General features: G+C 42.1%; 1 protein-coding gene across 14 annotated transcripts; it reads right to left on the bottom strand.

Annotated features, from left to right (window-relative positions):
- Positions 1-19,868: 19,868 nt before the first annotated feature.
- Positions 19,869-25,344, bottom strand: LOC120682388. 14 transcript variants are annotated; one of them, XR_005678397.1, is made up of 7 exons: positions 25,033-25,344; positions 21,915-24,896; positions 21,503-21,820; positions 21,318-21,423; positions 21,159-21,247; positions 20,549-20,787; positions 19,869-20,193 (listed from the first exon to the last, which is right to left on the bottom strand). XR_005678397.1 is itself a non-coding variant. In XM_039964265.1 (7 exons), the coding sequence occupies exons 3-6, from the start codon at positions 22,031-22,033 to the stop codon at positions 20,564-20,566; spliced, it is 1,227 nt and encodes a 408-aa protein (XP_039820199.1). In that variant the 5' UTR covers positions 22,034-24,159; positions 24,699-24,896; positions 25,033-25,343; the 3' UTR covers positions 19,869-20,193; positions 20,549-20,563. The 14 variants fall into 13 exon arrangements, 3 of the variants coding, with proteins under 3 accessions (XP_039820199.1, XP_039820200.1, XP_039820198.1); XR_005678392.1 differs by having other exon boundaries at positions 20,549-21,247; positions 21,915-24,159; positions 24,699-24,896; XR_005678394.1 differs by having other exon boundaries at positions 20,549-21,247; positions 21,915-24,144; positions 24,699-24,896.
- Between the last annotated feature and the right edge of the window lie 2,315 nt (positions 25,345-27,659).

Here is a 27,659-nt window from a genome sequence, read left to right as displayed (position 1 = left end):
TGGTTGATGAACTTTTATTGTTGTGGAAGAGAGAAGATGTACGTGTGTGGGACGAGCACAAACAGGAGAATTTCGACCTCCGAGCATTGCTTTTCATAACCATCAACGATTGTCCTGCACTTAGCAACTTGTCAGGGCAGTCAAACAAGGGATATCAGGCCTACACCCATTATCTAGACGAAACCGACAGCTTGTACATGAAAAATTGTCGAAAGGTCGTGTATATGGGCCATCATCGATTTCTTCCCCTCAAACACCCCTTGAGAACGAAAGGGAAACATTTCAAAGGGGAACCGGACACACGTGCTAAGCCTATGTTCCATGACGGAAAGCGTATTTTCTCGATGATAAAGGATGTTCATGTAGTGTTCGGAAAGGGTCGTGGCAGCCAACAAGTTTCGAATGATGAAAATGGCCATGCACCGATGTGGAAGAAGAAGTCTATATTATGGGAGCTACCTTATTAGGAAGTCTTGGAGGTCCGCAATGCAATTGACGTCATGCACCTGACAAAGAATCTTTGCGTGAATGTACTAGGTTTCCTTGGTACTTATGGTTAGGGAAGAGATACACTGGAAGCAAGACATGACTTGAAAGAAATGAAACAACGAGAAGATCTTCGACCTGAGAAGAGAGAGAACGGACAACACTACTTACGTCCTGCTAGCTACACTCTCAGTAAAGAGGAGAAGCAAAGCATGTTTGATTGTTTGAACAATATAAAGGTATCATCCGGGTACTCGTCAAATATACAAGGAAGAATAAACATGAAAGAAAAAAAGTGCACAAATTTAAAGTCTCATGACTGTCACGTCCTGATGGCACAATTGCTTCCAGTTGCGTTGAGGGGTATTCTACCAGAGAATGTTAGATTGGCAATCATGAAGTTATGTGCTTTCCTCAATGAAATTTCACAGAAGACAATCGATCCGGAGAAGCTCATACAACTACAGAATGATGTTGTGCAATGCCTTGTCAGCTTTGAGATGGTGTTTCCACCTTCGTTCTTTAATATTATGACACATCTCTTGGTTCATATTGTCAAAGAGATAAATATTCTGGGACCTGTATTCCTACACAACATGCTCCCTTTCGAGAGATACATGGCAGTTCTTAAGAAGTATGTTTGCAATCGTTCTCGACCAGAAGGATGTATCGCTAAGGGCTATGGAACAGAGGAGGTCATTGAGTTTTGTGTTGACTTTATTAATGATCTTCATCCAATTGGGGTCCCCATGTCACACCACGAGGGGAGACTGAAGGCAAAGGGCATACTAGGGAAGAAATCTAATATGCACATCCCAGAAAGTGAAATCCGCAAAGCAAACTTGAACGTTCTACAAAATTCATCCCTCGTGGCTCCATATATGGGTGAGCACATCAATATCGTACGGTCTGAAAACCCAGGGAAGCCTGAGTCCTGGATTACACGGCATCACATCGATAACTTTGTTGTTTGGCTTAGAGCAAAATTGATGGGTGATAGCACGATTGCAGAGCAACTTCAATGGCTGGCAAGGGGCCCATCAATGACAATCATGCAGTATCAATGACGATTGCAGAGGAGATATGGGAACTAGAATATGGGCATTTGATGATTCCTTTGTTTCGGTTCCAATGGGTGAACCGAATTGGAGGCGGCGTAACGATAGACCGGTATGGGATGACAATTGTGGACTGCAAAAAGATTGGATATAAAGACAAACCATTCGTCCTAGCCAAGGATGTCGCACATGTGTTCTACGTGAAGGACATGTTAACCAAGCCTAGGAAAAATCCAGGCAGTCCGACGATGAGCCAAAATGGCACATAGTTCTTCCAGGAAAACGAAAAATCATTGGAGTTGAGGATATTTCAGACAAGTCAGAAGACTTTGATCAGTTTGATGACCGTCCTACATTCTCGATTGATGTTGACCCAAACATCTTGTTATCCAAAGAGGACGCTCCTTATTTACGCCGCAATCACGATCATGGGACGTTCGTCAAAAAGAAAATTGTAAATATTCCATTAAATAATGTTGAGTCATGGTATTGTGTATCATTAAATAATGTATTAATTGTCCGTTCTGTGTTTGCATCTTCAACATGATCCCCTTCATTGTCTACTCCACTATCACCATGTTGTGCCATATCCTCTATCTCCACAAGAATTTTTCTTGATCTAAATAACATAATTAGCATTTTCATAAAAAAAATTTAATTTTTTACACACCAAAAACATTTAATACAAAAATAAAACAAATTTTTACATATATACCTATATTCTATATGTTTTTCATGATGCAAAGTAGCATACAATAATTTTGCATGTTCAAAATATTATATCCTTCTATTTTTAATGCCTTTGTCAAATTGTTACACATTAGAAATGCATAATCCATAAACAAAATAAATGCTGCAAAACAATAAACTTTGCACTTTAGTACCAGTCCTTGGCCATGCCCGGTACTAAACTGCCTCCACGAAATTTTCCCGCCAGTGAACGCAGTTTAGTACCGGGCCAAGGCTCTGACCGGTACTAAAGGGTGCAATTTAGTACCGGGCCATGGTTACGCCCGGTACTAAATGTGCATTTAGTACCGGGCGAAGTCACGGCCCGGTACTAAACGTCCCAGGAGCCAATTTAGTACTGGGCCGTGGCTTTGCCCGGTACTAAACTGCCTCCACTATATAACCTCCGGGACTTAGATCGAGCGCAATCCATGCTCGATCGTCCCTTTTCCTCATCGCTGGCCGCCGTCTGACGTCTCCCACGCTACCGCCCGAAGCCGTTGCCGCCGTCCCTTGCTGCCGCGACCCGCCAGGCGTCATCCCGGCCTCAAGCGCCGCCGTCCCTGCCACCCTCGACTACCGTTGCCGCCCGTGCTGCTGTGCACCGACCCGCCGCCGCCCCTCGACGACCTCCGCCGTCTGTTGCCACCGCCCTACGCACCGGCCCCCTCGACGACGCCCCGCCGCACACGCAGGACCATTAGACGCCGACCCGCCGCGCTGGAACCCTCGACGCTGACCCGCGCCGTGCTCCCCGACCTCAACCGCTACCGTGCCGGCCTGCCTCCCCGAGCTCGACAGCCGCCGCCCCACCCCCCTCGACCGCCGCCGCGCGTCGACCCCCGCCTGTGCCGCCAGGAGGAGCCCTCGACGCCGACCCGCGCCGGTCCCGAATGACCTCCGGAGAACGGGCTGACGTAAGCCATTGGCTGATGTCAGCACTACTCTGTGCTGACGTCAGCATTTTTTTCATTATGTTGGAAAAAATCAAAAACAGATAGGAATTAAGTAGAAAATAGGTATAAATTTATAGAAAATAGGTAGGAAATTATAAGAACTTGTTAGGAAATTGTAGGAAATTATTAGAAAATCATTGAAAATTGTTGAAAATTTTTGCAGAATCATAGAAAATCACATAAAAGAGTTTGAAAATCGTAGAATCATGTACTTATTGTAGATAATTTTTGGGGAATCGTAGAAAATAATTGGAAAATCGTAGAGTCATGTACTTATTGTACAAAATTGTTGGAGAATCATGAAAAATCATAGAAAATAGTTGGAAAATCGTAGAATCATGTACTTATTGTCGAAAATTATTATTATATATATGAGTTTAATAATTTTGATATTGTTGCATTATGATGTATATATGAAGTATTTAACTTGTAAATTTAAATTGTTAATGGCATAGATATATAATGTATTAATGTACATTTTGTTATTGTTGCATTATGTGTCAATTTATGATGTATTCAACTTGTAAATTTAAATTGTAAATTTATCATATATTCTTGCATTAATTTATTATATATGATGTAATAAATGTGATGTCAATTATTTGGAAAATTTGTTATATGAACAACCTTAAGTCATATATCACGACACGTAATTCCATACAAAAACTCCGTATTGTATATAATTTCGCGTATCACACGTAACTCCGCGTATTATATATGTTTGCATAGGGATCGAGATGGATCCCTTTCAGTGTGATTTCAATGAGGAGTATGCCCTCCATGAAATGATCCAAGAAAGCACCCAGGCCGGAGGGTGTTTGCAAGAGGATGAACACGAGGATGATGGCAGCCAGTATCTCAATGATACCGGTGATGGTGATGGCGATGCTGAAACTCTGGAAGAAATGCATGTGGAAGATGTTGGAGCCGAGGTATATGGAATTCGATCACATGTCTAAGCATGATATGAGAGACTTATGTATGTCAAACGTGTACACACACACACACACACACACACACACACACACACATATATATATATATATATATATATATATATATATATATATATATATATAATTTCAGGCTTCTGGATCGAAGAGCTCGAAACGTAAATGAGGCTCGAAGAAAAAGATGGAGGGGCGTACCACAATCACCTCGTTGCACCTGGATGGGGAACCCAAGTCTCCCAAGGGGGTTAAGACGACTATGATGAATCAGTGCGGATGTTATGTCAGGGAGAACATCCCCATTAGCTTCAAGCTAAGGAAGAAAACCAAAACCACTGATAATGATGCTGACATCGTCCCTGAAACAAAGAAGGAAATGCTATGTGTAGATGTCAAATGACACTTCAGTTTCCCAGAGGACAAAGAAGAAATTTTTAAGGATTGGGTCATGAAGAAGATGGCTATTTCTTTCTAGACGTTTAAGAAGAATTTGAACAAAGACTACATAAAGAAGGGCCTCGTGCCAGACTTCGAGAAACACTTCAAGAGGCAACGTCCTTTTTGGGATGCATTCGTGCAGTACGGATTGCCCGAGGATAGTGAGAAAAGGACAGCACAAGCCAAAGAGAACGCGAGCAAAAAGAAACACTTTCATCATCTTGCGCAAGGAGGTTATTCGTAAGTGATCCCGAAATGGCAGAAAATGGAAGACGACCTCGTTGCAAGGGGAATCGTACTGGCGACTTTCGACTGGCCGCAGTGAGCAAAACATTTCTTCTACGCTCATGGAGGCTCCCTAAACCCGGAAGATGACCTAACATCAACAGGCTAGATGAGGCACTAAAGGTCGTGTCCGAAGACAGCTTCAAGCCAGACAGAGAGAAAGATGAGCTGACGTACACTCTCGGGACACCGGAACACACAAGACGTGATGTTGACTAAGCCCGATCTTCCGAAAGGTAGGGTAAATTCGATTGGTGGAGTATGTGATGTTGGCGATCTGGGCTTCTAATCAGATATGATTTGAAGTCCGATAAACCGTTACACTACAGCTCCGTTGGTTATTAACCAAGCACAACTTGATTGACCTCGCTGAGAAGGCTTTTCCTGCAAGCGAATCGAAGAACACAAGCAAGAAAGTATAAACGCGCAATTTGAAATTGCAAGTATGAATGAAGTGAAGATTAAGTAGGGGTTCAAGAACTCAATTCTAAAGGACTAATCGACACAGTGGAGTAGATCAAGAACGGTGGCCTTGGATCACAGTAAAAGGACTTGTCGCCACAGTTACAATGAATCTATCTCAGTTTCTCATTGGAAAATTAGATCTAAACAAAACCCAAATCTAAAAGGTGGTGGCTACTGAGTTTATATCCTAAAGGATGTCCTAGGGTTGCTGGTGGAGGCCAAGGGGGCACCCACCACTTGGGGCAACATGGTACATGGGCCAACAGCCCAAAAGACGGCGGCGCAGCGCCCTGACAGATTCTGGACGTCATATTATTTCGATGATTCCTGTTAACTAAGGACGAATTTTTGCATGGGGCTGGATCCATTGGAAAGCTTATCTCCTTAGCTTTCCATGAACATGTAGAACGTCCAAAACCGCGTACTTATGCAACCTGGGCAACCGTTTTAGTGTGGGCTGCTCCTGAATTCCGAATCTGAATAGAAGTCGGAGTTGACGATGACTCGAATCTTGATGTAGGAAACGTTGTGGGCGTATCCACCACAGTGATGTCCTCATAATCCTCCCCTTCTTGAAAGCAAAGCCGTCTTCGGAGCCGATTGTACTCGAAGCTGATTCTGTAGGCTCCTTGATCCGAATCCACATGAGCTTTGACAATACTATCCTGCAAAAGATTAGTACTAACAAAAGGTAGAATCGGAATAGATGGCATATGAATATCAATAGTATCGGATCCACTTAGTTGATTACAATCTTGAACAATAAAAGGAGAATTCAGATTGGCACAAATGTAAATCTGATGTATCAAATATTATCCTTTGTTGTTATATTTGCAAATAACATGATATGTATGTCTAGACAACCATGGCAAATCAGCACACATAAAAAGTTTCTCGTTTAAATTACTTAGATTACACAAAACATCAAATTCAATGTAACCCAAGGTATATAAAGAAGACAATAATTTTATCTCATCTGTATCACTAGCAACATGAATCACATTTGTAAATTCAGCAGAAGCGTGTGGTTCAGTGCTTTCATGTCCATGATCAGGTAAGTCATCTTTATCACAGGGAATATGAAGCAAATCATCTTGTGACAAAGGTAAATCAAGAGTTGGTTCCACTAATAGTTGCTCTGTCATAGCATGATTGGTGGAAAAATTCAACACATCAAGAGAATTCTCACCTTTCGTGAGTGTTGCAGCGGTAGTAATAGGTGCATTGTGAAGTGATGGTTCTGAACTTGCACATGAGGATGTGAGCTCCTCACTTTCTTCGATGTCGTTCTTGTCCTCTTGCTTTTGATCAGCATCCTGCAAAAGGTTAGGGGTAGCAAGAGAAACAACAATGGACTGATCCTTTATGTTTTGCACCTCATCATATGAATTCAAAGCAGGAGGTGGATTAACAAAGGTTTCACGCATAAGAAGTTTCATATCTATCCAAGTTTGGGGTTTATCTGAAGAACTTAAAGAATCCCACCAAACTAAAGCTGAGTGTCGCAAAACACTAGCTGCATTTTTTACCTTCCTCCTTGGACACATGCAACGAGATGCAAATATGTTATCTATAGCAATTTCCCACTCCAAGTACGCATCAGCACCCACACCATCATATGTTGGTGGATATGAAGAACCCGTCATTGTTAGGAGACAGCGAAAGACAACACAAAAGTATTATCCCTATCAACTAGCAACTACTGGGTGGTGGTGAAAGTGGAATGCAATATCTCAAGCCGCTTACCACTATCTTGCAAGTGTGCTTATCAAAGCCTAGCAGGCGGCACAATTAGTTGTCAAGCTTGGGTGTAATAGTTGCAAGGTGAACCTATGCTGACAGAAGTAATATGTGGAGTTTTGGGAAGCCACAATATGGTAGCAAGGAATTGCAATATTTCAATTCAGAATTGCAAGACTGAAAATTATTCCCAAGCTATTCTATGTTGCCGACCTAAACTCGTCTCAGACTTAGTTCAAGCTAGCAATGGATACAACTTTGGAAGGGACTCAAAGGATGCAAGCACTTCTGAATTTTTTTTCTTCTTCTTTTCTTTTCTTTTTTTGGTGCGGCTTTTTCTTCTCTTTTTTGCAACTCTATGCCTTTTCTCTTTTATTATTATTTTCAATCTGAAAGTGCAGCAACATATAACGAGGAAAATGATTGGCTGCTCACACAACTACCAAAAATCAATATGTTCGCTCTCTTTTGTTTGCTTGTTTCTTTTTCCACGTAGCTAATTCTTTCTCCCTCAAAGAGAACCACGGCAGCAATGTTACCCTCTTCTTTTGCCAACCTAGCACAATGATCAAACTGTAGCAACTAAAATAATAAAATTGCTAAACACAGTGATATATATGTGACTTCACTCAAACTATACTGATGAACAAGACCTAGACTAGCGAACACAACGACGCGACGAGGGACTAATGTTCAGAAAAACAAACTGAACCAAAAAATTGTGGGGCACAAATGGGTTATAGGACAGCGGAAACAAATTTTTAGGGCTTTTTGTGGACTATGGGTGATGAACAAAAATGAATCTAAAGGGGGAAAAACATGATAATACCTCACGGACAAAATGGAATCCTGATACAACTTGATGTTGGACTGGCCCGATCTTTCGAGAGGTAGGATAAATTCGATTGGTGGAGTATGTGACGTTGGCGATCTGGCTTTTAATCAGACACGATTTGAAGTCCCGCAACCGTTACACCGCTGCTCTGTTGGTTATCAACCAAGCACAACTTGATTGACCTCGCCGAGATGGCTTTTCCTGCAAGCGAATCGAAGAACACAAGCAAGAAAGTATAAACGCGCAATTTGAAATTGCAAGTATGAATGAAGTGAAGGTTAAGTAGGGGTTCAAGAACTCAATTCTAAAGGACTAATCGACACAGTGGAGGAGATCAAGAACGGGGGCCTTGGATCACAGTAAAAGGACTTGTCGCCACAGTTACAATGAATCTATCTCAGTTTCTCAATGAAAAACTAGATCTAAACAAAACCCAAGTCTAAAAAGCGGCGGCGATTGAGTTTATATCCTAAAGGACATCCTAGGGTTGCTGGTGGAGGTCAAGGGGGCGCCCACCACTTGAGGCAACATGGTACACGGGCCAACAGCCCAAAAGACGGCGGCGCAGCGCCCTGATAGGTTCTGGACGTCATATTATTTTGACGATTCTTGTTAACTATGGATGCATTTTTGTATGGGGCTAGATCCATTAGAAAGCTTATCTCCTTAGCTTTCCATGCACATGTAGAACATCCAAAATGACATACGCATGCAACCTGGGCGACCGTTTTAGTGTGGACTGCTCCTGAATTCCGAATTTGAATAGAAGCCGGAGTTGACGATGACTTGAAACTTGATGTAGGAAACGTCATGGGCGTATCGACCACGGTGATGTCCTCATCAAGACGTGTGCAAGGTATGGGTGTAATTCCATGGAAGCATGGCTTCAGTGCTGACATTGAGGCCTATCGAAGCCGATCCAGAAAGAAAGCTGAATAGGAAGATAAGATGCGTGCCCTGGAACAAAGGATAGCTTCGATTGAAGGTGTAATGGTAGCAAGCCAGCCCAACCAACAAGAAGCCAGATCAGCAGCCAATTTGGAGAGCAGCCCCGGCTCCCAACGTCGTAGCAGTGTCACTTCCACAGAGCACCTAGCCGGAGGTCAACCCGCCGTGGTTGCGGACGAGCAAGAACATTACCCGGTGGATGACATCACCGTGAGGACCCCCTGCGAGCTTCTGTATCAGCAGCGGAAAAAGATCAAATTGGTCCCGCACGGCGTTGCTGAAGTACCTATCCAAGGTGGGACAATTCATGGCATGCCGATTCCGGAAGGATGTGCTAGGGTCATGGTTGATTGAGTCAAGCCAGGATGGGAAGACCTTGACCTCGAGATCCCTGGAGGCGATGGAGAAGAGGAACTCGGACAGGCCGTCCACACTTGGATCTGTTGGAACAAGCGCTACATACGATTTGCGCCATCGGAAAGGCCCGGAACACATTTCGCCGATGCGTCGACTCCCAGCTCCGAGCCCGCAATTTCACTGATAGATCAAAGAGGTCCCAGTCCAGCTCAGATATCATCACCAGCACCAGAAAGGAGTCCCACTCTGGCACCGAGATCACCTCCGGCAGCAGAAAGGAGTCCCAGTCCGGCTCCATGATTAGCACCGTCACCCGATGATGCAAGGGACTCAAGTCCCAGTTCAGTGCCTTGTGACCCACCGTCACCGCCTCCGAAGGCGAAGAAGGAGAGCGCGAAGGCTTGGGTCCCACCGTCACCGCCTCCGAAGGCGAAGAAGCAGAGCACAAAGGCTTGGTCCCGCCGCCACTGCCTGCTAGGAAGAGGAACCCACCTAAGAAGAAAGAAAAGCCTCCAGCACCGAAGTTAGCATACATTATGACTCAGGAGGAATTGGATGAAAGTGTGGCCAAGCATGTCAAAGGTCATTTTGCGCCTAAAAAGGCTCCACCTATGTAAACATTTTCAGCGAAAGATAAGAAATACTTCAAATCTTTACTCCAACTGAAGCACAGCGAACCCCTATCGGACTACGACCGCCAGATCACAAAGTCCTATGCGAAGAAAAGTAACCGTCGGTACAACCAAGTTCCCCAGTTCGGACAACAGTCCAAGCAATCAATACCCTCGCTGAAAGTGCTTTCCAAAAAGGATGCAGCTACTGCTCAATTTGTGCTGGAAAGCGGCCTCACAAAAGCTCAACTTTAAGGGGCAGAAATCGAGGTTCACCCAGGGTCAAACAAAAAACCATTCAAGTTTCTTATGTGGCAAGAGTTGATTCCGCGGCTACCAACTAGGATGCGTGAGTTGCATGCAAGGTACATGAAAGCAAGTGCAATGAAGGATGTAGCGTTCTGTGCTCGAGTTCAAGATAGGCATTTCAATCAGGGGATGGATGACGTATGGATTAAATTTGAAATTCTTTATGATATATACCATCAAGACGCCTTAGACAAGTCTCTCCTCAGTGTATTTTGTATGTAAGTGTTTCCTATCATTTGTATAGTACTCTAGGTCTACTAATTATGTGTTTTCTCAAACTCTCCCTTCTTTTTTAATCGTGTAGGATGAAGGTGCAACAATGCCAGAAAAAAGGGTACTATCACGTTGGCTTCATAGACCCATATAATATACATGAGGAGAGTGTCAGGAAATGGCCTAATCGGACTGAGAACAACATACTCTAGGCCTTGCATAAGCAGAATACTTGTCAATACATTCTGTTACCGTACAACTTCGAGTTTGTTCTTTAACTTTTTTTCTTGACTTGACAATATATATGTGTATATATATCCAATATTTCTTATACATATATGTGTATGAAACAGATTCCACTGGATCCTTCTTATTATCGAGATCGATAGACGCCGAGTTCGGGTGTATGACTCCATGAGGAAGCCAACATATTATTACCAAGACCTCATAAACATCATACAAAGGGCATGTGCTCGCTTCCTCAAAAAACATATTGGAATCGTGTCAACACCATGCAAGCTAGAATTCAACACTAACTTTCCGGTACGAATACATATCGCACATCTACTGTCATTTCTTTAAACAAGATAAATATTTCATAACCCATCTATATATATAGTGTTTGCGACAGCAGCAAGGAAACAACCTATGTGGCTACTATGTATGTGAGCACATGATAGGTTTTTGCACCCGCAGCTCGATGACACAACATGAATTTAATGTACGTAGAACAACATTACTAACAATTACTTGCATTTAATTCCATCTAGGTATTAATTGAAAATATTGGTGTTTGCATTTGACAGATTACTACTATGGCGAAGAAGCTCATCGAACCGGAAAGAATCAAAGCAATTCAAGAATCAATCTGTGGATTCCTGCTAGATGAGGTCATAAATCCAAATGGAGAATTTTATGCGGATCCTAGGATAAGTGTGGGTCGAGTGGATCCGATAAGGACATCAGCGATGAAGAGGTGGAGACTTAGTATCTTGTACAAATTTGTCGAACAAAACTTATGTGCATGACAAGTTGTAAATATATTATGAATCCCGAGTGCATTATTATCATATATTAGAAGTACATATAATATTTCAAGTGTATATAATTATAATAAATGTATTCTCTTGTATGCTAGGTATGAATATATACAAATACACAGATGTACAAGAATACAAATACACAGACGTACACGAATATGAATACACAAACATCCATGAATACAAATTAGTTGAAACCTAAAAAATGAAAAATTAGAAAAGAAAAATGACATTTAGTACCGGTCGGTATCACCGACCGGTACTAAATGTCTGCTCCAGGCGCGCCTGCGTGGCAAGCACTTTAGTACCGATCGGTGTTACTGACTGGTACTAAAGTGGCTCTTTAGTACCGGGCGGCCTGACTGGTACTAAGTGACGGCGCACTTAGTACCGGTCAGGCGCTATCGGGCGGGTAACCGGTATTAACCGGGGGTTCGCCCGGTACTAATAGCCATTTTTCTAGCAGTGCTCTCTCCCCTCTCTCCCTCAGGCAATAGGCTACGGTAGAGCGAAGTGCGGTGGCACGGCGGCGCAAGGTAGTGACGTGGGGGGCTACGGCGGGCCAAGGAGCCGCGGCCGCGCCGTGCGAGGTGGCGGTGCGTGGAGCCGGATGGTGCGTGGTGCCGAAGCTACGTGGTGGCCTCACACCTCCAGGCTTAGCTCGCCGGAGGCCGCTACGCCTGCCTCGAAGCCGCTGGTTGCCTTCACCAGTCGTTGCCTCCTCTCGCCGACAAGGTCCGATCTAGGGTTTCATAGCCCACAGTGCCTGCCGCCGTCTCCATGCCGCTGAATCCTGATGTTCCCCAAGGTCCAGCACCTCCTCCCTTGAACCCAATCTTGGCGCCCTTCGATGTCGACAGCACCCTCAAGGCACTGCGTAAGGTGCCGTGAGTTCCCTTCCTGGATCTGTTGTGCTCTTTTGTTGGGGGGTGTTAAACCGTTGCCAGCTGAGCTCTTCGTAGCCAAGTCCTGCAAGCGTCGAGTACTTGGCGAGGAGTCTTCGAGTACTTTAAGTAGCCAAAACATCCTTCTTGTTGCTTCTGGGCCTTCCTTCAGGTACATCGAGTAGTCTTCCAAGTACTTTCGGTTGCTCCGAGGGTGTGAGGTGCTCATGCCCCGAAATCTTGATCATATATGGTGCGCGAAGTACTCGCACTCCATATGGAGTAGCCCCCGAGCCTTAGGTTGAATCGCAGAATCAGGCTGAGGGTCATTTGAGTCTTTTTCCTTCATTATTTTCTAAAAAATTTGAAAAATAAATCATTAATGCCACATATCTCACAGCCCCCGAGCCTTAAATTTAAATCTTTCTGATTAGACTCAAGGATCTAAAACTCGTGGCATATATCCCTGTTCTGATGGTATATGCAAAACCGCTCAGAATGGGGGATAACCGTTGAACTTCTAGAAATTTACAAAATTGCCACTCACAATCTTATTTAATCGTGAGGTAATTCTTAAGGTTTCTACCCTTTCTTTTCCTGGCCATCGCCATTTTTAGATCCAAACTCCTCCAAGTGTTTCCCTACTCTGTTTGTACTCCCTTTCTTAAGGTTTCTACTCTGTTTCTAAGATTTTTGCTCGTGACGCTGAGATGGTTCCCAAGAAGAACAAGTCCAAGCATGATGCCGAGGAAATTTCTGATCTTGCCACGGGATGGAGGAAAAGTAAAATGTCTGATGCGGCCGTGCAAGAATTGGAGTACATGAAGCAGCTCCAGAGTCGCGCCGTTATCCAATGGCGTGGCACTGAGGGTGAAGACCGTCCTTATGAAGGTACCCTTGAGACCGTTATGTTTCACGATTTTGTAGAACGTGGTCTTGCAGTGCCTGTCTCAGAGTTCTTCCACGCCCTTCTTCAATTCTGGGGTATCCAATTGCATCATTTGACCCCACAGTCTATCTTGCATCTTTCCATTTTCACACATTTATGTGAAGCATTCCTTGGCATACTCCCTCATTTTCATCTTTTCCAACATTTCTTTTTCCTTGTACCAATCCCTGACGCTAGCAAGCCTGCCGTCATCGGTGGATGTGAGTTAGTACTGTCCTGAAAACCAAGACGAGTACATATTGTACCAGCCATCTGGTAAGGGAGTCGAGTGGAAAAGTTTTTTGTTTTATGTCGGGAATTTTGAATCTCCACTTCCTGAGAGAACTCCTGGCGCCCCCAAGGCCCAGGAAAATTGGATGAGTGCCGGGCCTTGTGGAGATCAAGTAACATGCCTCCTTGAAGCTCTTGCAAAATTGAAGAAGAATGGAGTCACTGGAGATCATGTAGTGTACTCCTTTCTGAGTCGTCGACTACAACCGCTGCAACATCGGATACATCCTGCCTTCAGATATGAAGGCACGAAATATCTATCCAGGATATCTCCTGAACCCATGGTTCAGTCTGTTTTAATCAAAAGATGCTGCAAAGTACTCGATAAGTTCAACAAGTCCCTGGTTCTTCCATCATTGTTCTGGGCTGGTAATCCTCCCGAGAAAGTCTGGGTAAGATCCTAGTAAGCATTTTTTAGTATTTTTATGCGTAATTCCTTTAGCTTTTTTATGAAACCACCTCATGCAGAAGAACTACAAATCATGGTATTGTATGCCCCCGCCTCTCACTGCTGCCGCCCAGTCTGGTGCCGATAATGAAAAGAAACGGAAGGCAGCACCTGGATCATTGCTGCAAAGGAAAATATATCTTCTCGATAGGGGCCAGTAAGTGCCTTGTTTTCCCTCTTAGTTCCAGTTTTTGTCTTGTGCTGATTCTGATTTGTTCAGGATACAATACCTTCCTGAGTATGAGAAGACTCAGGTTCAAGATTTCCGCAACTGGATAGGAGATAACCCAGAAGCATCTACTCAATCAGGTCGGATAGATCTAGAGTTCGACTAGTACCCTTCCAGTCTCTCCCTTCTTCTGCTCAAGAAGAGTTGGGTAAGGAGCTCTTTGATGATCCCTTGCTCACTGTGGAGAATGTAAAGAAGCTTGCAGATTATATGCAGTGGAGCTTTAAATTCACCAAGGTATGGATTCTCCCATCCAGTCCTGCTCTAGGTCGAGTAGTCTTTTATCTCTGACTTCTCATCTTTATAGGACTTTGCCAACCGGTCTTTCTTGAAGTCTCATGCTTTGTATAAGACCATAGACAACCGGAACACCCTGATTCAGAAGAATCCCGAAATTGCCAAGCGCCTTGACCAGGCTCTCGATATGCGGAACCAGCTTTATGAAGCTAACCGGAAGCATGCGCGAGAGATTTGGGAATTGAAACAGCACGTCAAGGGCTTGGAGGCAGAGAAGGCCAAGCTTCAAGAGCAACTGCAGACTGCCCAGGCTTGTAAGTACTCGGAATATACCTGGTAGTCTTTAGCCTTTTATTTGCAAAATCACTGGAATATCCTTTGGTAGGTCCCTCAAGTGAACAAGTTCGGCTGGTAGCCACAGCCCAAGCGGTTGTGGACATGGTCGATCCTCAAGAAGGAGAAGTGTCGAGTTATAGATCTCTGGTCGAGCGCTTGGAAGCTCCCAGAAAGATTATTGATTTCATGACTGCGACCTCCAAGAAATACCTGTCGCACATGCTTGCAGTTGTGAAGTCCTACTGGCCTCAACAAAAATTAGCTCTAGTAGCAAAACGAATAGCCGCTGATTGCTCAGATCAGGATTTCCTTGGCTATTGTAAGGAAACAGAAACGATTGCTGAGGAGATCCTGAAGAACCTGACAGAATGATCTGCCTGTAATGGCTCCTTAGATCTGTATAGACTTGTTTCTGTTGTATAAATCACTGTTTTATCCTGTTGATGCATTGTCAGAAACTTGATCTGAAATCGTAGGATAAGTAGTCGATATACAAACTACTCGAGCAAGCAAGTAGGGTGTTGCCTTGGAGTAACCTCCATAGTTTATCAGTTAGGGTGAATCCCGTCGGATTATCCAGATAGAAAAAACTATATAGAGATATCCAAAATCTACTCGAGCGAGCAAGTAGGGTGTCTAACTTCTAGACTGGAGTAACTATTAAGATTGACCGGTTAGGATGAACCCCGTTGGGTTACCCTAGTAGGACAAATTTTAAAAGTATCCAAAACGTACTCGAGCGAGCGAGTAGTTGTGCCATGAGCACAAGGCTGAAGTCACCTTTAGAGTTGACCTGTTAGGATGAACCCTGTCGGGCTATCTAAGTTGGACAAACTTGTAAAGATATCCATAAATCTACTCGAGCGAGCGAGTAGAATGTGTCCTAAGTAGAGGATAGGGATGTGGCCTGTATAGTTATCCGGTTCGGATGAACCTTAGTAGATTATCCCAGTAGGAAACACTGTGTAGGCTTTCCAAATTGGGTTATCCAGGTCGGTATGAATCTAAAAAGATTACCCTGGTTAGAAAAACCCTTATAAAGTAGTCGATATCAGATTGATTGTTGCCTTTAATGTAGTCGAGAGGTAGCAGAAACCATGGCTTTATTAAAGAGATCAACTGACATCTTTATCGTATAACTGAATAAAGGATAAAACTTGTGCAAGTGCTCGATATTCCAAGAGTTGGGTACCTCATTACCATCAGCATCGGTAATTCTGTATGAACCTAGTCTTGTAACTTTAGACACAATGAAAGGTCCCTCCCATCTGAAATTCAACTTGTGCAGTCCTGTTTCATCTTGAATCCATCGTAGAACTAGATCGCCCACGTTGAAAGATCTTTGCTGGACATTGCGATCGTGATAGCGCCTGACTCCTTGGAGATATCTAGCCGACTGGGTCAAAACATTAATCCTTGCTTCCTCGACTGTATCTAACTCAAGTTGTCGAGCTTCATCCACTTCTCCTTCTTGATAGGCCTCTACTCTTTGAGATTTCCACATGATGTCTGTGGGTAATATAGCTTCTGACCCATAAGTGAGGAAGAAAGGAGATTGTCCAGTTGTTTTGTTGGGCTGCGTTCGCAGCCTCTAGATCACATGGGGTAGTTCCTGAATCCACTTGCCACCTTTCTGGTGAAATTCTGGATTTCTGGTTGTACATGCACCCAAAGGTTTGTCCAAAGAGCAAAGAGGGTTGTGCAGTTTTTACTTCTGTATTCTTCTATTGCTCACTGAATTTCAGCTTGTAATATGCATGCTTTGACTTAGGTCAAAAGTTCTTTTCATTTTAGAACTAGATATAGACAGCAGAGTGAATTGGTGATTCCATAATTACTAGTTCTTTTCAGTTAGGGAGGTTTGTGGTGTAAACATCTGGTATATATAGCATTTATAATGGAGGATAGCATTTATAATGGAGGTTCGTGTTGCAAACCTCCACTATAGATACCATTTGTAATGGAGGTTCGTGTTGCAAACCTCCACTATAGATACCATTTGTAATGGAGGTTCGTGGTGCAAACCTCAGGTACAGATACCATTTGTAATGGAGGTTTATGGTGCCAACCGCCGGTATAGATCATTTGTAATGGAGGTTCTTGTTGACGCAAAAATCAGCACACAAGAGCCTGAGAGTCATGTTCACCAAGCTCAGACCGTAGACCTTCAAACCAAGGCGTGCCAGTCAGTTTGATCATTCAACTGACAAGGTGAAGATGATTCTTCTGAAGTCAAAGGCGATAGGCCTATCAGACCAATGTGATCCTGGCACCGTTAGCAATGACAATATAGCCAAATAAAATATGATAAATAAATTATCGGCCATTAAGCCGATTTCAGCATCCTAATGTTCATGAGCAACTCATCGGCTATCTGAATTAAATCCATAAGATTGACAACAATAGAACATGAAGACTATCGGCTAGCAAGCCGATAGGAAATAGAACACAGTTGATATCTTGATCCATTATAAATAGAACCATAAACCAATAAAGCTTCAACTAACATTACCATCAATATTTTCTAGATGAAACGACAGCAATGCGCCCGGAGGTTACAGTCTAGAAATACTACCAGCAAGAGGTTATTCTACACTTCGCCAGCTAATAGATCTATTCATGGCGGAACTTGGTTTCAACGACACTTGAGAAGTAGCCAAGATTAAGATGCAACAGGCTATTGAACAATCTATCATCTATTTTATTAAGATAAAGCTAATTAAAGCAATATGAATAATAAGACGATAGATCAAAAATAAATCAGACGATGTGATCTTACTCGAGACTAAGATAATTGTGATTCTACCACATCTAGCAAGAGATAACGCTCACAAAATAGGGCAAAATCGATAACTAGTGAATACCGTAGATCTAGGCAGAAGCGAATGTGCCGTCGGCCGAAGATCCAAGGTACTCGATAACTGGTGGATAAGAATCAGATTCAACAACAGCGATACGCCCGGAAGTTGAGACCTGGGATACCCGGTAGACAAAGACTGCGGCGAACTAGAGATCAAGGCGATGCAGCCTAGCTTGCTGAAGAACTCATCAACAAAATCTATATTACTCCAACTCCTAGGGCAGAAAGGTAAAGGTACTTAAGAAAGTAAATTGTTTTGTGTTGATCATGTGATAAACCTTTTACAGTAGTCAGGCGGTGTATATTTATACCCTGAAACTTATGAAGCACATAACTTGCTGAACAAGAAATATCTAAACAAAAGGAAATATTAAGATACATACACTATTTTCCTTTTTCTAGAATCCTCATCCACGAAACTTCCTCTGTTCCGTCTAGGAAAGATCGATCTGCATGCACGATTTATCGGACTCCTTCCTCGCAATGCATTCGTGATGCACGTAAGGCAAGCCAGCGCCCACAACCTTGCATTCCTAAATTTAATCATCTTTGCCTCCACGTGTGGTCTTCTCCCTAAATACCAATTTTGCCTTTCTTTATTTACTTCAGCCACCCACGCACGCATGCGCAGCTTCTTCACTCCACGGATCCATTGGCCTCCATACCTTCTATCAACAATTACAAAATAATCCGGCCACGATGCTAATCATATTGGACATGATGTGACTACATATGTGCATGCAAGTCTTATTAGCGTTCTCTTTTTGCCGTCACGTGTGAACTACATACTTGCATGCACCTGGCTCTGTCGGTAGCTGCCAATGCATATCAGCTTCCATGTTGATACTTGTCCAAATAGACCAACAGCCATTTGCTTCACTATTCAGATTACATCAGATTTACTGGTAAATCTGGTGTCAACAGTTCTTTATGATACCCGCCAGTGATAATGAATTAACTCCGGCGGTTCTGGAACCGACCGCACTAATCGCTATTTTTACAAACACAAGCGTAGTGGCGGTTTCAAAACCTTCATTAAAAATCCTCTAGAACCGCAAGCAATTATACATTTTGTAGTAGTGGGCGGTCCACGTGGTGCACGGAAGAGCAAGAGTATATGATGATGAAGATGACGTCGGCCAAGTCAAGGAGGAATGCGATGGTAAGTTCGAGTAGGCTGCCCGTGCGGCGAGAGCGCGAAAGATCTTGAAGGCGTCGTGGCACTTGGCAGGAGGTCGGACACGTGTTAACATCGGAAGTGGCAGGTTTTTGGGCCTCAAAATCCGGCGGTGGGTTTACCGGTTTGAGCCTCAAAATCGGGAGCGCGTCCGGTGCGGTCGGACGGCAGTTGCGGAGGGCACGTGGCATCATCACGAAGCTTGCATCGAGGCGAAGTGAAGTCGTGAAGACAGCATGTCCATCCGGTGCTCCAGAAAAAAGTTGGACGAAAATGCCCCGGAGCATGTAATAGGCAAAATTAGTATTGTGGAGGCAAAGCCATCTTTCGACGGTGAATTGGTGGAAAATTATAGAAGAGGAGCGTCCATCCCATTGCTCGCTCTCCCTCTCATTTTCTTTCCCTCTCTTTCTTCCACCTATGGTTAGGGATTTAGAGATTTGGCTTTCTATTTGAGTTTTTTTGCCATCAATGCTTTAACTTGGTTAGGAGTGGCTTGTAATCGGACCTTGGTTAGGAGTGGCTTGTAATCGGACCTCGTAGAGTAATCGAAGATCAAATTCATATACATCAGTTTAATCCCGAGTGCTTTTCTTTTTCAGTATTTTTTGTGCAATTTTGGATTCGTGAGTTATACTTAATACTTTTGCAAAATTCTTCTCGGGTCTATCAGAAGTAGTTGTTACGGATCTACTGTTGAAACAACATTGGCGCGGCTTTGCCGTGCCTTGAGGTAGGCCAGCTTGGATTTTCGTATCACAATGAAGAGGTATTGATAAGTTTAGAGTGGTTATGTAGTTATAGGTTGTCGTTTTCACTACTACAAAACATAGATATTGTAACACACTCTTGTAACACATTCATCATTGTGTTACATAGAAGTTTAATAGTAACACAAAACTATGTGTTACATATAAGTGTTATAACACATTGCACATGTTCTATAAAATTGTGATACAGAAAATATTTGTAGTAACACAAAAGTAATGTTACACCTAGAATGTTACAAAGATAGTAGTATTTAGTAACACATACAAAATAATGTTACAATTTAAGTGTTACAAAGAAGCCCTTCGAATTTTTTCCTTTTCACGAAGTGCCATGAATGTGATGGCACTAGATATCATCACGAGTAGACAATTGAGAATGTAGAAGAAATCACAAAAAGACTCGTTTGTTGACAGCAAGATACAACTATATTTAACATGAGGTCGGCTCGATAGATGATGATAAGGCAAGGAGTATGTGTACAAACAAAATTCATTGAAAATATGAAAATAAAGTATATTGTACTGTTTTTTATTACAAATCTAACTTTTGCACTGTGATGAAAACAAACTATGATATATCTGCAACTCATAGCTATCTCCAAGTCTCATAGTTCTGCAATAAAAAGAGAAAAATTAGTAACTCCAAGTGTCCCACGAGGGAAACTTGGCGATGGAGGAATATGAGTTGTACTATAAACTTCGCAAAATCTATAAAAGATGAATATTGGCCTAAAAAATCTACATTATTGGCAGAGATAACTAGCTAGTAAAAATTCGTAGTGGAATCTCGCATTTATTTTATACAAATTACTTTTTACGTTTGTATTTACATGATCATTTGATTTCTATATGAAATTAAATTCTAGAGACACTAGTATTTTTAAATAATGTAGCTATATTCAGATCTTTTAAAATAATGAGATAGCTTCTATATTGAAATAAAGAGGACAAATTATAGAAACACAAACCGTTGAAGAAACAAACTATGATTGGTCATTCAATCCACTAGTGCTAATATCCACTGTTGTTCCCTCAATGTCTGTTCTAACCCATTGATGTCTGATCTTTGCATTATTAAACATGTCTCCAAGGTGTGTGACATGGAATGGTTCAGTTTCGATATCATCCTCCCATTCATCACAACCAGCATCATATATATCTCTTGGTTTCATCTTCATGACCACAGACCACCCAGGATTTAATTTATCTTCAACATAAAACACCTGGTCAGCTTGGTTAGGAAACATGAAAGGTTCATGCCCAATCTTTTCTCTAGTATGTATCAGGTGTGAGAAGTTGACAAGTGTGTAGCCATATTTGTCCTTTTGTATTCCTCTTCCAGATAGAACATCAACCCATTCACATTTGAAAAGAACCACCGAAAATTTTCCAGAGTAGTTCAACTCAATAATATCAATTATCCTCCCATAGTATGTCACATCGCCTAAAACTGGTCTATCATCACTTGCACTAGCATAACTAGAAGTTTTAGCAGTCAGCACTACTCCACTATTTTGTGTCACCCCATCCAACCGTTTGGGCCTAAATCGAAAACCTCGACTGTTGAAAGCACGGTACCTTTTTGCTGCTTCAACAGGACCACGGGCTAGCCATCTGATGTCATCTTTCATACCATCAATGCCATTTTCCCTCTCGATCTGCATAATCTGAACAACCATAAAAGTTTAGTTTTGTACTTGAGTTCTAGATGTAAAGGATGTGAGATATGACACTTACATGGCCTCTAAACCATAGAGGGAACTTCTCATTTTGTATTTTCTCGACATCTCTATGGCTCGCTCGACGGCCATTATGCATAGCCGTGATTTGTTCAGCATGAGCCCTGTAAGATACCTTGTAAGGAAACTTGTGTCATGAAAAAAATTGAATTTATATTTCTGAGTTTGATATATATATATTACCTAAGGTATGGATTGACATCGGAACAATTGAATAGCACATATCTATGTGCTTGTAGTTTTGCCAAACCTCTTATAACATAGCTACGTGGCTTTCCAAGTGCCGTTCCAGCATAAGGAAAAAGAGTTGATGCCTGACTAGTATCACATCCCAGTGTTTCATCATAATCATCATTCCTTGAGACCTTATTAAGCAAGCTTTCAAAACAATCAATAAATCCTGAACAAAGTGTCATAGCCTCTTTTGCTAAAACTGATTCAGCAATGCATCCCTCTGGACGAGCTTTATTCCTCACAGTTGACTTCAACTCACCAAGGTATCTACATAGGCCAACATTGTATAAATAAAATGTTAAATAATAATGCACAACAAAAGATAAAAAATGATACTCTAGAAATCTAAGGAACAGCATACCTCTCCACAAAATACATTGATCGATAGCAGACAGGATCACCAATTTTTGCCTCTGATGCTAAATGAAGGACAAGATGAACCATCATAGTAAAAAATCCAGGTGGAAATATCATCTCCATTCGTCATAATGTCATTACAATTCTATCTTCTAACTTCTCAAGTTCATCTTTGTAGAGCACTTTTGCATTTAGTTCTCTAAAATATCCGCATAGATCAAATAAGACAGATGTAACATCATCGGGGAGAAGACCTCGCAAAGCAACAGGCATAAGTTGTTGCATTAGTATATGACAATCATGACTTTTTAGGCCTGTAATTTTTGCTTGAGCAACATTTACACATCTAGAGATGTTACTAGAATAACCATCTGGAGCTTTTATATCATGAAGGACCTTACAGAACTGTTGCTTCTCCTCTTTAGACATGTTATACAAAGTTGGAGGCAAGTAGTACTTATCATTAGCCCTTTTTTGTGGATGTAGATCTGGACGAATGTTCATTTCTTGCAAGTCTTTTCGTGCCTGTAGATTGTCCTTTGATTTTCCCTCCATTTCTAAAAGTGTGCCATATGTATTTTCACAAACATTCTTCTCAATATGCATAAAGTCAAGGTTGTGCCAAAGAAAATTATACTTCCAGTAAGACAAACAAAAAAGGGCACCATCACCCTTCCATGTTTTTGACTTTTCAAAGTCACGAATTGATTTTATCTTTTCCAAAATAGCTTCTCCAGAACTGGGTACTGGTTTTGATCTATGCTCTTCAGTTCCATCAAAAGAATCGGCATCATATCGAAACTCATGGCCATCAGGCAAAAATCGTCGATGCCCCATGTAACATTGCTTGTACTTCAACCGTTTGTAACTTGTTTCTTCTTCACAAGAAAGGCAACCCAACTGGCTATTGGTACTAAACTGTGCCAATATCCCAGCCCCAGGATAGTCACTCACTGTATATAATAATACAGCATGAAGTTGGAACACCTCATCTCGATATGCATCATATGTAGGCATACCATATTCAAAAAACTCATTTAGGTCATCATAAACTGGTTGCATAAATGTATGAAAGTCCTTTCCAGGGTAACCAGGAATTATTAAAGTAAGCATAAGAGAAGAAGCTTTCATGCATAACCATGGAGGAAAGTTATAGGGCACCAAGACAACAGGCCAGCAACTGTGGGTTGAATTACACTTCCCAAATGGATTAAACCCATCACTAGCTATTGCAAATCTCATGTTTCGAGAATCTAATGCAAAGTCAGGATATTGAGTATCAATAGCTTTCCAAACATCTGAATTAGCAGGATGGCTCAATGCCCCATCCTTTGTACGCTCCTCATCATGCCATCTAGTTAACCTTGCTGTTTCTTTGCGCATAAAAAGCCTTTTAAGCCTAGGTTTGATTGGAAAGTAGCGCAGTACCTTATTTGGGATTGCCTTTCTTCTTTCCTTCTTTGTTAAGGTTGTGTTGTCTGCTTTATTTTTCTACCTTGAAGCTCCACATTTTGAACAGAAATCATGATCTTTCTTATCCTTTCGGTAAAGCTGACAATTATTTGGGCATACATGAATTTTCTCATACCTAAGGCCAAGCTTTGCAATGATCTTCCGAGCCTCTGCAAATGTTTTTGGTATATTAGCACCATTTGGCAGAGCAAGCTGTAAAATTCCAAGCAAATCATCTAATGATTTATTGCTCCACTTGTTGATGGACTTCACATGAAACAAGAGGACTAAGAAAGTTAGTTTTGATAATTCACAACCTTCCCATAAAGGTTGATCAGCATCTGTAAGCAAATCAAAGAAAGCTTGTGTATCTGCATCTGGTCCAGCTTTACAAGAACATGCAACATCAGGTTCATTTGTGTTTAGTCCATGGTCAGCATATCCAAAAGCTTCCTGGAGTACCTGGCACATATTATTGTTTAGATTTGGAAGTTGTGACTCTGAATCCTTGGTAGCAGCGATATATGATGCTGTTTCCCCATGGCAACCCCATATGGTGTATCCACGCAGCATTCTGTTGCATAGTAAGTGATCATACACTGTATCCTTCTTTTGTAGCATCCTGTTAACACAATTGTGACACGGACATCGGATCTTCACATCGGGCTTCTTCTCCCTGTATGCAAACTTGAGAAAACCTTCTACCCCAGCTATATAGTCATCACTTGGTCTTTCAGAAAGCAACAACTTCTTAATAGCTCTTAAGTCCATATGCTCTGCTTCTGAAATTTCACAGCCTGGAATCATTATGAAGCACTGAATTTCCATTTGTAATAGTGATTTCAGATTTAAGGCACTAATTAGTTTAGAGAGCCAAGAGTTAACATTTACATGCTTCACGATTCTTGTATGCAGGGAAAACTAAGAATGGCAAATTACTACTAGAATCATCAACTAAAAAACATTATTGTTGAGTTAGTGGAGTATGAATTCCTGATCTCGACCACATCCCAAGTAGTATGAATATGATTAAGATACTTTCCCCTCACATACATGGTAGTAAATAACCAGCAGATGTGGTTATCAACATTTTAAAACTAGTAGAAATTTTATTCACACTTGTATTTAATTTGTGCATGTGTGTCAGATGGTGAACAATCCACAAGTGACATGAAACAAGTACTTGAATGATGCAGCAGTAAAAAGTAGCTGAGTCTGAACCAGATAACAAGATCAAGTTGAGTCTTCTATTATATCATTCCAGTCTAATGTAGTACTTCTACTATGCACATTTTGCAAAAGAAATCAAGAAAAGAAAAATTGCATCTAGTGTTACCTTACTTTTTCTGGAGAGACATGCAAATAGCGATGAGCAGTAAATAACCAGGTAAGATTAAAACAATGACAAGACTGATTTTCAGAAATCCAAAATATTATAATAGTTCTCAGATATCCACCAATGATGGTCACTTGACACTGCACTGACGTGAATCATCCAATGACATTCACTGGAACTTGCCCACCTCTATGATGTCTGAAACACATGACATTAAAGGAATTTTGGAAAAGCATTAAATGAAAGGTTCATTCTCCCATTTCAAAGAAAATGGTGTATTATCTCCCTCGATGAATTGAACAGATCTGTTATTTGGTTAAGATATTGTACTTACAGTGAACGTTCCGCCGGCATGGGACTCCCACATGTACTGCTCGTCGTCGTTGTGCTTGGTGGTCACAACCACCCTAGCTGGGACTCGGGGACGCCGGCGCTGGGGCTCGGCGCGGCAGCTCCTCAGGGCAGGAGCGAGCAGCGCGAGTGGGGACCCGGGACGGCCCCGGGCGGCGCGAGCAGCTCCTCGGGCAAGGGGCGAGCGGCGTCGCAGCAGGGGCTCGGGGCCGGGGCGGGCGGCGGCGCGGCAGGGGCTCGAGTGGTCGAGCCTGAGGCAGGCGGTGGCGTGGCAGGGGCAATCAAGCAGGGGGCAAACTCTGTTTCAGCACGCGTGGAGGCCATCCAGATGGTGTTGCACAACAGCCTCGTGGAGCACTGACAGACTCAAGCTTCCTCAAACCTGCTAATTTGAATCAAATTTTTCTCATAATTCTGTTAAAAAAATCTAAAATCGCCCAATAGAAAAATTGTCGACCTGACATTTTCCTACAATTTTGTTTTCAGGCACAGGCTCAAATAATGCCTCGAACTTGGTCAAAAGTCGACCTGATTTCTAGCTCCCCAACCAGCCCAAACTCTGAACCTGGGAACTGAATGGATGAGTTCATTCAGTTTTTTCAGAACCTTCCAAGTTCCACCTTGGTCCTTATGTTAACCATTTAAATATAATTTATTCTACTCAACCACCACTGTATCTTGTTAACCATATAACAATGATACCATTTTGCATATATAAACCCCTCTCCTACATGCAGATTCTTCCAAAAATTTCAGACTAAAGGTGACCATTTCACCCTGTTCTTAAAACTGAATTGGCAATTGCCATTCAGTTCAGTACTGTCAGTTAAACTGACAGTGCCAAACTCAACTGTGATATTCCAGAAACTTAAAATTTTCTCTCCTTCCTGTCAAGCCACTTGACCATGATAATTCATATAGATTAAAGTTTACTCACAGTCCAAAATCTCCCAAAGGTTACATAAGAAATCTTTTCTCAAAGACCAAGTTAAAAAAATTGATCCTTCAACTTTGCCTCTCAGTGTTTCAGACTTCATTTCTTTAGATCATCATCAACAACAACAACAACAACATAGTCTTTTTTCCCAAGCAAGTTGGGGTAGGCTAGAGATGAAACCCGAAAGAAATAAGTTCAAGGTTCAGGCACATTGATAGCTAGTCTCCAAGCGCTCCTATCCAAAGCTATCTCTTTAGAGATATTCCAATCCTTAAGGTCTCTCTTAACCGACTCATCCCACGTCAGTTTAGGTCTACATCTACCCCTCTTTACATTGTCGACCCGCTCAAGAACCCCATTACGCACCGGCGCCTCAGGAGGCCTTCGTTGGACATGTCCAAACCATCTAAGCCGATAATTTAGATCATCAACTTCCATAATTTAATTGAGAGGCTTATAAGCTAGGATTGCTTCCAAACTTGAAGCCACTAAGTTTCAAATGCTTCAAACTGAACATCTCATATTCTGTTCAAACTTTTCCAAAATCAAAGCTCCAGATTTGACTTTTGGTCAACTTTCATCCAAATTAGCAATTTGGCTCATAATACTTTATTTGACTTTAAATTTCTTTCTTATGAGTTTAATGATCATCATGAGACATTAAACACCCTGGGTGTTACACTATGCCGCCGTGGGTGGAAGCCGGAGCTCCACCGCCGCCGTGAGTGGGAGCCCGAGTAAGGATGGCAACAGGGCCAGGCCACTCGTGGAGGGGAGCACTGGCGGACCCAAGGCCCGGCTAGCCTGGGCACGAGCCGAGCAACTATTTTTGCTCGTTTCATTAACGAGCTGAGCCGAGCTGGCTCGTTTGACTAACAAGCCAGACCGAGCCGAGCTGGCTCAGGGTCCAGCCCTAATTGTCAAACGTGCCCCCTATCATGGTAGAGCAACCTGAGCAGGTAACGTGTCCTCCTTGGCATGTTAAGTATCCAAAGAAAAGGCACCAATCATAATTATGGGAGTAACCTTGCTTGTCCTACTAGTTTCTTTCATCTTATTTTGAAATTCACTTTTGATATCTGATCAATTGCAAGTGTTTCCCACGACCTATGGAAAAATATAGAAAAAAAAAGAAAATCACCAAAAAGAAGCTTGTCCTACTAGTTTCTTTCATCTTATTTAGAAATTCACTTTTGATATCGGATCAATTGCAAGTGTTTCCCATGACCTATGGAAAAATAGAGAGAGAAAAAATCGCCAAAAAGAACCTTGTCCTACTAGTTTCTTTCATCTTATTTAGAAATTCACTTTTGATATCCGATGAATTGCAAGTGTGTCCCACAACCTATGGAAAAATAGAGAAAAAAAAAGAAAATCACCAAAAAGAAAAAAAATAATATTACCATCACTAGTCACATTAGTACTATTATGAAATTTCTTACACTACCGTGTATTTTTCTAGAATTAGTGTTTTTTGGCTCACAGATTTCTTTTCCATCCAGTTATCCCTGATTTAATTAGTTCCCCGCCAATTGTTTTTGGCAGGATTAGTTTGCCACATTTTTTTTTTACCCCATGACTGGTTTCCCACCAAAATTTCCCACCCCTAATACCGTGAACGAATCCACACAGCCCACCTCTCAACTTTGATCGGCAAACTGGGTGTTCAGTTT

The sequence above is a fragment of the Panicum virgatum genome, chromosome 7N (assembly GCF_016808335.1).
Source record: "Panicum virgatum strain AP13 chromosome 7N, P.virgatum_v5, whole genome shotgun sequence".
NCBI lineage: Eukaryota > Viridiplantae > Streptophyta > Magnoliopsida > Poales > Poaceae > Panicum > Panicum virgatum.
The sequence above is the reverse complement of the archived record's forward strand: the minus strand, read 5'-3'. Positions and strand labels throughout refer to the sequence as shown.

What these genes read in the sequence shown, in the direction of transcription:
- LOC120682388 (XM_039964264.1), bottom strand. Translation starts at nt 22,033, where the DNA reads ATGGAGATGATATTTCCACCTGGATTTTTTACTATGATGGTTCATCTT. An exon ending in GATGTCAATCCATACCTTAG is followed by an intron (nt 21,424 to 21,502) that starts GTAATATATATA and finishes GGTATCTTACAG; the next exon opens with GGCTCATGCTGAACAAATCA. An exon ending in CTCTATGGTTTAGAGGCCAT is followed by an intron (nt 21,248 to 21,317) that starts GTAAGTGTCATA and finishes ATGGTTGTTCAG; the next exon opens with ATTATGCAGATCGAGAGGGA.